The 12,745-nt window shown below is 40.4% G+C and overlaps 1 protein-coding gene and 1 long non-coding RNA gene across 2 annotated transcripts; one reads left to right on the top strand and one right to left on the bottom strand.

Annotated features, from left to right (window-relative positions):
• Window positions 1–2,296: 2,296 nt before the first annotated feature.
• LOC105219835 (uncharacterized) lies at window positions 2,297–3,364 on the bottom strand. Its single transcript, XR_852228.2, has 3 exons — window positions 3,169–3,364; window positions 2,672–2,977; window positions 2,297–2,617 (listed from the first exon to the last, which is right to left on the bottom strand). It is a non-coding gene; the product is annotated as an uncharacterized LOC105219835 (long non-coding RNA).
• A 2,279-nt stretch (window positions 3,365–5,643) lies between these two features.
• Window positions 5,644–11,357, top strand: LOC105219836 (uncharacterized). The gene is made up of 4 exons (XM_011196169.2): window positions 5,644–5,923; window positions 6,128–6,348; window positions 10,819–10,938; window positions 11,014–11,357. The coding sequence occupies exons 1-4, from the start codon at window positions 5,732–5,734 to the stop codon at window positions 11,231–11,233; spliced, it is 753 nt and encodes a 250-aa protein (XP_011194471.1). The 5' UTR covers window positions 5,644–5,731; the 3' UTR covers window positions 11,234–11,357.
• The last annotated feature ends 1,388 nt before the right edge of the window (window positions 11,358–12,745 follow it).

Here is a 12,745-nt window from a genome sequence, read left to right as displayed (position 1 = left end):
GAGAGCTCTCTGAACCAAATGATGATGATGATGATCATACAGTTCATGGTCCCATCTTCTTTGGTATTTCTCGCTCACGCGGACGACTCGAAAGATCTTGCGAAGAACAGTATTCTCGAATGCTCTAAGATGAGAAGTATCTCATGATGAGAAAGTATCTCGGTTTGTCATCGTCCATGTTTCTGCGCCGTATAATAGGAAGTGAATGATAAGAAACTTATAGAGTGGGAGAGACGGATCAGCTTCCCAATTGCTGGTTCCGAGATACACAAAGCTCTTCACTTTTTCAAATACATAGCTGACAACAATGACGCACTTCATAAGACGAGGGGAATCTTTTTGTGTGACCTCCAGCTACTTTGTCCTGCCCTCGTTCACCACAATAGTAAGCTCTTTCGCTTCTTTTTCTAGACTGGAAACAGCTGTGTTGGTAAAGCCTATGATGCCAACATCATTTGCATTGTTCTTTTAGAATATATAGTGCCTATGTGGTTCAGATATTAACGATTAACGGTATCATTTTTTCCATCATTATATTGATATTCCTATAACGTGAAAAATTCTCGAAAAATGCAAGTTTTTTTTCTTAAAACCCCATTGATAATAGTCTTCTCGTTTAACTTAAAGTCCAACCTTCTGGTGTTGAAGATAATGATAATTGATCTACGCTGCGCATGACCAAACATTTTGAAGACTTTCTACATGTTCAATATTGCTATGATTGTTCTCACACATGGTTGATTGTGGTTCAATGCTATACAATTATTATGGCGTTCTTGGAAGAAGATGCACGATAAGGAATAACCCTGTCTAAATAACCCTGGTATCGAATACTACATTTCATTACTCTCTAGACATTCCGTAGACATCCATCGTTTGATGTCGAGACCATAAATGCATCCCATTGTATATGTTTTAACGTTCTACCTCATTTAACCTAACCTAAGCCTAGTGGCACTAAAGAGTCCCGTTTATTATGACTGTTTCCATTAAATTATATTGACGCCTTACTGTTGGCGAATATTAATATGTCTGTGGCTACAGAACAGTCAACAGCTGGTTAATTTAAATGAATATTCATCAAAGCAGATGCGGAAATTTATGTTCATACACGTGTATGTGTGTGCGCATGGCAAACAAACTTGCATACTTGCATATGCAAATATTCGCAAAAACATATGCACACACATGTACATTGGGGCAAACTTATTTGGAATATAGCATCCTACATGGGTTATATATGTGTGCGTGGGTGCATTGTAAATTTCTCACTCACATCGCGTGCGCGTTTATGCAGCCTTGAAGGATGTAAATAAATATATATAATATATAGCTTATATACATATATGTATATATATCGGCGAGACTGAGTGTTCACATATGTGTGTGTGTGTGATAGTTCTTTGTCATACAATTTTAACTAGCGGTGTTCCATCGAGTCAAATTGAGATTTTCAGCAATCTTGTATCTCCAGCCGCCAACAACGGCCAACTGTGCATAATCAACTACCAGTCAGCTACAACAAAATTGCGGAGCGAAACGCGTGTGCATGTGTGGATTGCACCTGAAAAGATGAATGGTTTGCCAGGCAAAAAGGGCAGGTTATTCGTTTGCATAAACGCATATGTGTATGCACAACAATATACGCTTAGTACTTATGTACATACATATCCATGGATGAGCGTCTGCGACGCGTTTTATACGCTGCGTTGACACCAAAGTTTGTTATCAAGTCTTACCAACGCTCAAGCTTTGGAAATTACGAAAATTGCTACGCTTCCTTTAGTTTGCATATTTCAGTTATCACTTGTGGTGAAAACAACAGCAGCAACAACAGCAATGAAAATTATTTTCACGCACAACAACAAAATAGCGAATTTAATCTCGGCAAGCTATAGTTGAACGCATCTCCATCATTTGCATGTATGAACGGATATTTGTGATTTCAATGACGACAGTGTTGATGAAATGTCGAATAGTAGAAGGGCGTTTTATTTTGGTAATATATTTGATGAAATGCATTTCAAAAGCTGGGCGTTTTTGATGGATTTATGTAAATTGCTCATTTTGAGCTAAGAAGATTCCATGACTCTCCAGTTTCTTCTTTAACCCATATAATCCCAACTTTTTTCTAGAAAAAATTTGAAGGAACGAAAGCAATTGCGGTTAGCTATGAGACACCAGTAACCAAGCGCTTAAGGCCTTTTATTCATATCTCTCGTAGTTTTTGAGAAAATAGCCGCCCCAAAAATGGGGCGCTGGCCACACCAGGGAGCACTAAAAATATACTATGTAGTTCAGTTAATATAAGATGTGATTTCAGTTTTATTAAAGAAAATTATAAATTTAATTCAGATTCCACTTTTTAATTGATTGAATTAAAATAAATATAAATAAAATTATGAATGGAAAGCCTCAAAACAGTTTGTGTGACATCAAACATCACATGTTCGACACTTTTTAGTTGTGTTTTTATGGCACATTGCACATCTTATTTGAGTTGCATTTGAAATTATTATGTGGCCTTGACCATCAAGGCGAACTCCGTCTGGAACGCTACGTCTCTTGCAACAAGGCTTCAAGGGGCGACCCATTGTACGTGGAAGGGAGTAATTTCCTAAGCAAAGAAGTAATTATGGCAAATAGAAACATGAATAATGAATATATTTACCGAGATATGTAGTAGTTATTACTCTGATAAATGCAAGATAGTCTAATGAACGATTTTCTTGACCATCTGGAGACAGTTTATAAAGTTGAAACGCATTGTTCACGGATACGTTCAAAGGCCACATCATCAACTGCCAGTACCACTTTTTACGATTGATACTGATTCGATAACATCCCACATTCTGATCTAGTCGGTCAGTACCGCCCATATATCTATTGTACTGCTGGATACATAATGGCTGTGGAATAGCTATCTTTTATATAGCTAGCTTATACATATATATCGACTATGTCAGCAACAGTTAACCTGAATAGTGAGTTTCAGTTATGGAATTTCCGTAAAATATAAAAAAAAAAACAGAAAAAAAGAAATCGGAAAGAAAAAATGTGTCATACATTTACTGAAAATTAACAAATGTAAACAAAAAGTTTATGAAAAAACATGTGGGCATATGTGCTCAGCGCCCCAAAAATGGGGCGTCACAAAATATCTCTTACAAAACTTCACAGAACCAATAAAAACCACTTTTGACTTTACTTTTCCACTCAACAAAGATATATTTATAAACTTTAACAAAAAAATATCACAACTTGAAGATATAACAACATAAATTTACTCATTATTTCGCGACATCGTAAATTGAACAAAACACCAAATTTCTTTCACACGTTTGAAAAACAAAGTGAGGTTATGGTGAAAACAAAACACATGATAGTGTTGCCGCACAATCTAAAAATATGTAGCTAAAGGATTTTGTGGTAATAGACAATTACGTTTTTTACTTTACACTTGGTCTTTCCACCGGAGTGGAGGTCGTCCTCTTCCGCGGCTTCCTCCAGCGGGTACTGCATCGAACACTTTCAAAGCTGGAGTGTTTTCATCCATTCGTACTACATGACCTAGCCAGCGTAGCCGCTGTCTTTTTATTCGCTGAACTATGTACTTGTAGAGTTTGATTTTTGTTCGTCGAGAGATGACTTTACTTTGCAATTGCCTACTCAGTGCAAAGTAACACCTGTTGGCAAGAGTGATTCTGCGTTGGATTTCAAGGCTGACATTGTTGGTGTTGTTAACGCTGGTTCCCAAGTAGACGAAACTATCTACTACTTCAAAGGTATGACTGTCAACAGTGACGTGGGAGCCAAGACGCGAGTGCGCTGACTGTTTGTTTGATGACAGGAGATATTTCGTCTTGTCCTCATTCACCACCAGACCCATACGCTTAGCTTCTTTATCTAGTCTGGAAAACGCAGAACAAACGGCGCGGTTGTTGCTTCCGATGATATCAATATCATCGACATACGCCAGCAGCTGTACACTCTTGTAGAAGATTGTACCTTCTCTATTTAGCTCTGCAGATCGTATTATTTTTTCCAGTAATAGATTGAAGAAGTCGCACGATAGTGAGTCACCCTATCTGAAGCCTCGTTTGGTATCGAACGGCTCGGAGAGGTCCTTCCCGATCCTGACGGAGCTTTTGGTGTTGCTCAACGTCAGTTTACATAGCCGTATTAGTTTTGCAGGGATACCAAATTCAGACATCGCGGCATAAAGGCAGCTCCTTTTCGTGCTATCGAAGGCAGCTTTAAAATCGATGAAAAGATGGTGAGTATCGATTCTTCTCTCTCGGGTCTTTTCCAAGATTTGGCGCATAGTGAATATCTGGTCCATTGTCGATTTTTCAGGTCTAAAGCCACACTGATAAGGTCCAATCAGTTCGTTGACGGTGGGCTTTAGTCTTTCACACAATACGCTCGACAAAACCCTATTTGCGATATTGAGGAGACTTATACCACGGTAATTGGCGCAGATTGTGGGGTCTCCCTTCTTATGGATTGGGCAGAGCACACTGAGATTCCAATCGTCGGGCATGCTTTCTTCCGACCATATTCTACAAAGAAGCTGATGCATGCACCTTATCAGTTCTTCGCCGCCGTATTTGAATAGCTCGGCCGGTAGTGCATCGGCCCCCGCCGCTTTGTTGTTCTTCAAGCGGGTAATTGCTATTCGAATTTCTTCATGGTCGGGTAATGGAATATCTATTCCATCGTCATCGATTGGGGAATCAGCTAGAGGAAGAACAGAGCAGCGGGGCCGATGGATTGCCGGCCGAGCTATTCAAATTACGGCGGCGAAGAACTTATAAGGTATAAAAGAATGGAAATGGATGCAAAAGTGTGCAAAAGTGTGCATACCGATTACGTACTTTTTATTTAATGATAGCCTCGTTGTTCGAAGTAGTGCTTACTATCATGGGTTCTAGGCCTATAATTGCATTTCAGGGTCAGAATCTAATTAAGAGGTTCGATGTTTCGACAAAGTATATGTTATAGATTCGTTTTTGTGATCAGTGTATTGTCTAAAGGTCTCACAGCCTCATCCGGGTATTTCCAGTTTTAATAAGGTTTTCTCTTTGGAACACTATGGACCTAATACGAGCATATGCAACATAACCCAGTTTTAGTTTTGAGAGACATCTATGCCACGCTTTTATGTTGTGTTCGGAAATTATATATGATCTTCTACTTACTACGTTATATCTCACTTCAACAACTTCTTATTCTACCATGAAATTCGGTCATCAAGCACATTGTGTGCGCATTATGCCTGTCAATCATTCTTTTGTCGTGTGAATTTACACATTATATGCTTTTAAGAGCCGACTACACAACGAGACTGATGCTACAACAACAATGGCAAAGAACCACCAAAAATTATACAAAAACTGGCAATAACAATGAATCAGAATAATTACCACTAAGTAAATGCATTTAAATGCCTTTTTATGCTAAAACATTAAGTCAATAACACCTTCGCTTCGTCATAAAAGGCGTTTTAACAGCATTTAACACAGAACAATTACATACATATGTACATGTATGTAGCAGTTGACTGCTGATTTCATTTACAGTCGAGCTACAATGATACAAACCGCCGCTGGAAAATCATAAAAATGTATTCGACACGGTGGCTGAGTGGTGGCAAGCAGTCACTAGTAGGCCAGCAAGCAGTCAACCCGCCAGCTGTCCAGTCCTGTCCTGTCAGTAATCACCACATGAAATGTGCCACCGCCGCAGTAGCAGTAGTGGCAACAAGGAGTTGCAAACTGTTTTGTTGCTTCTGCTGTGCATCAGCAGCACGCTCGCCACGCTCAGTCCGCCGCGCCCGAAGCGAGAGGCGGCCGGCGGTGAGGAGAAAGTGTTATCACGCAAGAGGCGTTATGTAGCCTTTCCGGATGGTTCCTCTTTGGCGGTGAGTGTCACAAAACAAAACAAAAGAAAATAACAAGAAAAATAAAAAATGCAAATAGTAAATAACATTATAAGTGTTAAAAAAGTTGTAGGTGGCGCAATGAAAGCCGCTGCCATTGCTATATACAAAACAAGTGACAAACAGTGACAGTTTTACAACATTTTTAATTGCTTTTCTCGCATGCGATAATCGTTATGTTTTAAGGCCTCACTTTGTTTGACCATCGGTGTTATTGGCAATCCCATCACGGAGTATCTGAGTTGGGCCGAAAATTGGGGTGTGGCTTACAATCTGCCCAATTACACTTGGGTGAAGGAGCATTCGCGTGGCTTCAAGAAAGACGAGGATGTGAAGAAAACCAAAGCGATGGCGATGCGTCGGTCGAGACGTGATTTATTTGGAAAGCTCGAAACAATTATTGAGAAGTAAGTAAGCAATAAAGTAGTTAATAAAAAAATGATTGCTTTCAGTGTGTTACAAGTGAGAGATGCTTGATAACTGCTGAAAATGTATGAGTGGATGGGCGGAAAGGAGGAATGATGGACAAAGTTAAATGTTATTGGCAGAAAACAAATTGACCATGTGCACTAAAAGATATTCTGCACTTTTTGTACTCCACTCTTCCATTTCAACTTTTCATTCCTCTTTCGATTTTAAAATTTTCACATTATCAATAAAATACAATTAAGGAAGGGCTAAGTTCGGGTATAGAATATGAGGACTGAGGTTATTCTTCGACCAATTTCCAATATTTTTGCCATCATTATTGGATATAATGTAGATCCAAGATTATATATATACTAAATGCACTAAGACATCTCACATATTTCACGAAATATACGTTATAAAGTCCACCGGAAGTTTAGAAATCCTTTTATCAGTTATATGGTGTCTGGAGGAAGTATTGACCCGATTTTACCCTTTTTTGGCAAAGACACACTCTTTAAATGAAAACTTCTTCTTCTTAACTGGCGTAGAAACCGCTTACGCGGTTATAGCCGAGTCCACAACAGTGCGCCACGCATCTCTCCTTTTGGCGGTTTGGCGCCAATTGGTAATACCAAGTGAAGACAGGTCCTTCTCCACCTGGTCCTTCCACCGGAGTGGAGGTCTCCCTCTTCCTCGGCTTCCACCAGCGGGTACTGCATCGAAAACTTTCAGAGCTGGGGCACTTTCATCCATTCGAAAAACATGACCCAGCCAGCGTAGCCGCTGTCTTTTTATTAGCTGGACTATGTCTATGTCGTCGAACAACACATACAGCTCATCATTCCATCTTCTGCGGTATTCGCCGTTGCCAATGTTTAAGGGACCGTAAATCTTCCGCAAAACCTTTCTCTCGAAAACTCCTAGTGCCGTCTCATCGGATGTTGAAACCGTCCACGCTTCTGCACCATAAAGTAGGACGGGAATGATGAGGGACTTGTAGAGTTTAGTTTTTGTTCGTCGAGAGAGGACTTTACTTTTCAATTGCCTACTTAGTCCATAGTAGCACCTGTTGGCAAGAGTGATTCTGCGTTGGATTTCAAGGCTGACATTATTATCGGTGTTAATGTTGGTTCCTAGGTATACGAAATTATCTACAACTTCAAAGTTATGACTGTCAACAGTGACGTGGGAGCCAAGACGCGAATGCGCTGACTGTTTGTTTGATGACAGGAGATATTTCGTCTTGTCCTCGTTCACCACCAGACCCATTCGCTTCGCTTCCTTACCCAGGCGGGAAAAAGCAGAACTAACGGCGCGGGTGTTGTTTCCTATGATATCGATATCATCGGCGTACGCCAGTAGCTGTACACTCTTATAGAAGATTGTACCTTCTCTATTTAGCTCTGCAGCTCTTATAATTTTCTCCAGCATCAAGTTAAAGAAGTCGCACGATAGCGAGTCACCTTGTCTGAAACCTCGTTTGGTATCGAACGGCTCGGAGAGGTCCTTCCCGATCCTGACGGAGCTTTTGGTGTTGCTCAACGTCAACTTACACAGCCGTATTAGTTTTGCGGGGATACCAAATTCAGATATCGCGGCATAAAGGCAGATCCTTTTCGTGCTGTCGAAAGCAGCTTTAAAGTCGACAAATAGATGGTGTGTGTCGATCCTTTTTTCACGGGTCTTCTCCAAGATTTGGCGCATGGTGAATATCTGGTCAGTTGTTGATTTTCCAGGTCTAAAGCCACACTGATAAGGTCCAATCAGTTTGTTGACGGTGGGCTTTAGCCTTTCACACAATACGCTCGATAGAACCTTATACGCGATGTTAAGGAGGCTTATCCCACGATAGTTGGCGCAGATTGTGGGGTCTCCCTTTTTGTGGATTGGGCAGAGTACACTGAGATTTCAATCGTCGGGCATGCTTTCTTCCGACCATATTTCGCAAAGAAGCTGATGCATGCACCTTATCAGCTCTTCGCCGCCGTATTTGAATAGCTCGGCCGGCAATCCATCGGTCCCCGCCGCCTTGTTGTTCTTCAAGCGGGTAATTGCTATTCGAATTTCTTCACGGTCGGGCAATGGAACATCTGTTCCATCGTCGTCGATTGGGGAATCGGGTTCGCCATCTCCTGGTGTTGTACTTTCACTGCCATTCAGCAGGCTGGAGAAGTGTTCCCTCCACAAACACAGTATACTCTGGTCATCAACCACTAGATCACCTCTGGGGGTCCTACAGGAGTGTGCTCCGGTCTTGAAACCTTCAGTTAGTCGCCGGATCTTGTCGTAAAATTTTCGAGCATTACCCCTGTCGGCCAGTTTGTCAAGCTCTTCATACTCACGCATTTCTGCCTCTTTCTTTCTTTTTCTGCAAATGCGTCTCGCTTCCCTCTTCAGCTCTCGGTATCTTTCCCATCCCGCTCGTGTTGCGGTCGATCGCAACATTGCAAGGTAGGCAATCTGTTTTCTCTCCACTGCGAGACGACAATCCTCATCATACCAGCTGTTTTTTTTTGGCTTTTCCGAAAGCCAATGGTTTCGGTTGCAGCTGTATGTAAGGAGTTTGATATGCCGTCCCACAGCTCCCTTATACCGAGATGCTGATGAGTGCTCTCAGAGAGCAGGAGTGCAAGTCGAGTAGAAAATCGTTCGGCTGTCGGTTGTGATTGCAGCTTCTCGATGTCGAACCTTCCTTGTGTTTGTTGACGTGTGCGCTTTTCTACACAGAGGCGGGTGCGTATCTTAGCTGCTACAAGATAGTGGTCCGAGTCAATGTTGGGACCACGAAGCGTACGCACATCAAAAACACTGGAGACATGTCGTCCATCTATCACAACATGATCGATCTGGTTGCGAGTTATTCGATCCGGGGACAGCCAAGTAGCTTGATGGATTTTCTTATGCTGGAATCTAGTACTACAGATGACCATATTTCGGGCCCCGGCGAAGTCGATCAGCCTCAGACCGTTTGGTGATGTTTTGTCATGGAGGCTGAATTTTCCGACTGTCGTGCCAAAGACACCTTCTTTACCCACCCTAGCGTTGAAATCGCCAAGCACGATTTTGACATCGTGGCGGGGGCAGCGCTCATAGGTACGTTCTAGGCGCTCATAGAAGGTATCTTTGATCACTTCGTCCTTCTCTTCCGTCGGCGCGTGGGCGCAAATCAGCGATATGTTGAAGAACCTCGCTTTGATGCGGATTGTGGCTAGACGTTCATCCACCGGAGTGAATGCCAGGACTCGACGACGGAGTCTCTCTCCCACCACGAATCCCACACCGAATTTGAGCTCCTTTATATGGCCGCTGTAGTAGATATCACAAGGACCCACCTTCTTCCGTCCTTGTCCCGTCCATCGCATTTCTTGGATTGCGGTGATGTCAGCCTTTACTCTTACGAGGACATCAACCAGCTGGGCAGAGGCACCTTCCCAATTAAGGGTCCGGACATTCCAGGTGCATGCCCTTAAATCATAGTCCTTTATACGTTTGCCGTGGTCGTCATCAAAAGAAGGGTTTCTCATCCGAGGCCTGTGTTTCTTATTCACTGGTTATTCGTTTTTATGTGGTGGGTCCCAGTCAGAAACTTTCCTCACTTACGTGAACTTCTACATATGACTCCATCCTCCTTTAAATGAAAACACCACCTCCAAATTTCAGGTTGACCTCACCTCCAGAAAGTTTGGTTGATGTAGCTTTGGTAGTTTACGATATAAGATCCAGAACTTTAGTAGGGGACGAAGCTACGCCCACTTTCCCAAAAACAATTAATTTAAAAAGTTGATCCATTTTATTTATATGTGACTTTCATACCTTTATTTATGGCATAGTTATTGCACTTTCTAGGATTCGTAATTTTGCGGGCCTGGCTATGGTCCGATTTAGCTCATCTGCAACAAAACTACTATCTTCTATGGAATATGTTGCGAGAGCATAATGAGTAAAGAATCATTAGTTTTTAATTGGTTCTATAACTGATCGGCTTCGCAATGACGCCCGATTAGAAACTGCCTAAATTGGTGTTAATTTGAAACTCGAAGAGGAAACAAGTCCGTTTCGACATAAAATGTTCAATATGAGTTGAGATCCTAAATATTTTTTTAAATTTTTAAAGTTTCCTGCCAGAATAATTATCAGAAAACTCTGAAAGACCACTTTTTGGAAACAAATGACTTCTGAACAACCTATATAGACAGTACGAATCTTCAAAGAGAGTGTAATAAATTTACAGTTACATTTATAATTAGAAGAAGAGGTCAAGATATAACTTACAATTTAAATTTTATTTCAAACAGTTCGTTACAAATTCGTTTCGTAAGTCTAACTGATATGACAACGAATAACAACATACTCCAGTTTATGAAAGCGCCATGTTCAATAATCTATCGAAACAAATAAATACTTCTCCTCTTATTTCCATTTTATTTACTATACTCATTTCTGTTAAATTTTTGGTTTTTTTTTAGCATGGGTTTCGCCGGACATGAGTGCGTTGCGCGTGCGCTTTGTGAGTCGTCGAAATATTTACATGCCGATCGCCAAGAACGCGGGAATATGTTAACGGAAATTGTAAAAACCATATTCAGGTGAGTAATTTCAACAATATTTGGATAAACATTAATAACCATATGTGAGTATTTGTTTCTTTCCAATTTATGCAGCTTACCCACGGATCCAGTGTATGATAACGAACCGGATATTGTGCATCACTATGATCGTATATATAAAAGAGCACGTCGCGAGGTACTCGATTGTAGCGTTCAGCATGCGCAATGCCATTTCTCCTTGCTGGAAATGGCCTTTGGCAAATATTCCATAACACCGGCAAAGCAGAGTCCACAATTGTTAACGAGCTTGCATAAAGGTCGTGGGTTTATGTAGAATAATTAGTCATAAGATAATATTTTATATTAGTCATATTGTATAATTTACTAACTAGGATTAATAATAAGAATGTGTAAAAAATTATTAATATAATAAATTTATTTTGTTTTTTATTTAAAAATGTTGTTTCACATTGATGAAAAAACGGGATTTGATCGAACATGGTTTAACTGGTTCATGAGAGAGAATTAGAGTACATATCTCAAAAATTATTCGCAGAATATCGATTAAATAGTAAATTAACTCAAAGACCTACATTAAAATATATATAAAGTGGTTTTCAATAAGAGTAATGCAACAATTTAAATAAAAAACGGGTTTGGGTATCAATGAAATTCTTCATTCTTGTGAAATTACATTCGATGACATTATGTATGGAACTCGATTTCTTTTGCATAGTCATCACGGGCACGCTTTCAGAAGCCCAGACGCTGAACGCAATTTTCGACGGTTTTCAAGCAAAATCAGCCGATACTGCTCAATTTCACTTTTGATATTCATACGAAGTTCATCAATCGTCGATGGCTTGTTGTCATAGACCATAGACTTAACGTAGCCTCACAGGAAATATTCTAACGACGTCAAATCGCACGACCGAGGCGGTCAATTGACTACGCCATTTCGTGAGATAACTCGTTCACCAAACTTGATTTTCAATAAATCGATTGTGACATTGGCTGTGTGGCTTGTGGCGCCGTCCCGTTGGAACCACATATTGTCCAAGTTCATATCAACCAATTCGGGCCAAAAATATTCGGTTATCATTGAGCGGTAGCGTGCCGGTTTTGATCATCACCGAAGAAGTACGGCCCAATCACGCTGCCGACCCATAAACCGTCCCAAACCGTGGGGTTGCAATGGTGACGTGTGGATTTCGGCCTAACCAGTAATGCAGATTTTGATTATTGACGAAGTCACTGACTCCGATTTCGGTAATAAATTTTTATTATTATAATTTCGACTCGATGTTGGATCGTATATCGTATCGTAATGTGCAAAGAGTGGGAAAAACTATAGCGTCGTTTGATGTCCCTACTTTAAATAGAACATACTTTGTCTTAATAAAATAGAAGCGGAAAACAAATGGAAGAATATCTTTCCAGATCAAAGAGTATTACTAAGACTTATAAAAATTAAAACCCTTTTATTTATATTTCTAAAAAATTTCTAGTAAAGAAAACTTCTGGTGAATATTTGGTGCAAGTTAAAACAGCTTCTTACTTAAGCCTAACCTTAGGTTATTATCTTTCATAATTTTAAATTCTTCTTAGTTCTCACTTTATCGACGAGCCCATCCACTGCATGGTGATATCGAGATTCTTGCATCATATGTTAAGTCATCCAGAAATAATTTGTTATAGCGATCCTATGGCATGGCTGAAAGCTACGTAGTTCTACGTTTGGTTATTTCTTAAATTTACGAAAGTTCTTGAAACCCGATTCCTACATTTCCTTTTCCTCTGTATATATTATATAATTACAACGAATTTTCCTATTTGCATGCATGTA

Source organism: Zeugodacus cucurbitae, chromosome 2 (genome assembly GCF_028554725.1).
Source record: "Zeugodacus cucurbitae isolate PBARC_wt_2022May chromosome 2, idZeuCucr1.2, whole genome shotgun sequence".
NCBI classification, from domain to species: domain Eukaryota; kingdom Metazoa; phylum Arthropoda; class Insecta; order Diptera; family Tephritidae; genus Zeugodacus; species Zeugodacus cucurbitae.
The sequence above is the reverse complement of the archived record's forward strand: the minus strand, read 5'-3'. Positions and strand labels throughout refer to the sequence as shown.

What these genes read in the sequence shown, in the direction of transcription:
- LOC105219836 (XM_011196169.2), top strand. Translation starts at nt 5,732, where the DNA reads ATGTGCCACCGCCGCAGTAGCAGTAGTGGCAACAAGGAGTTGCAAACT. An exon ending in CGGATGGTTCCTCTTTGGCG is followed by an intron (nt 5,924 to 6,127) that starts GTGAGTGTCACA and finishes TTATGTTTTAAG; the next exon opens with GCCTCACTTTGTTTGACCAT. An exon ending in ATTGTAAAAACCATATTCAG is followed by an intron (nt 10,939 to 11,013) that starts GTGAGTAATTTC and finishes CAATTTATGCAG; the next exon opens with CTTACCCACGGATCCAGTGT.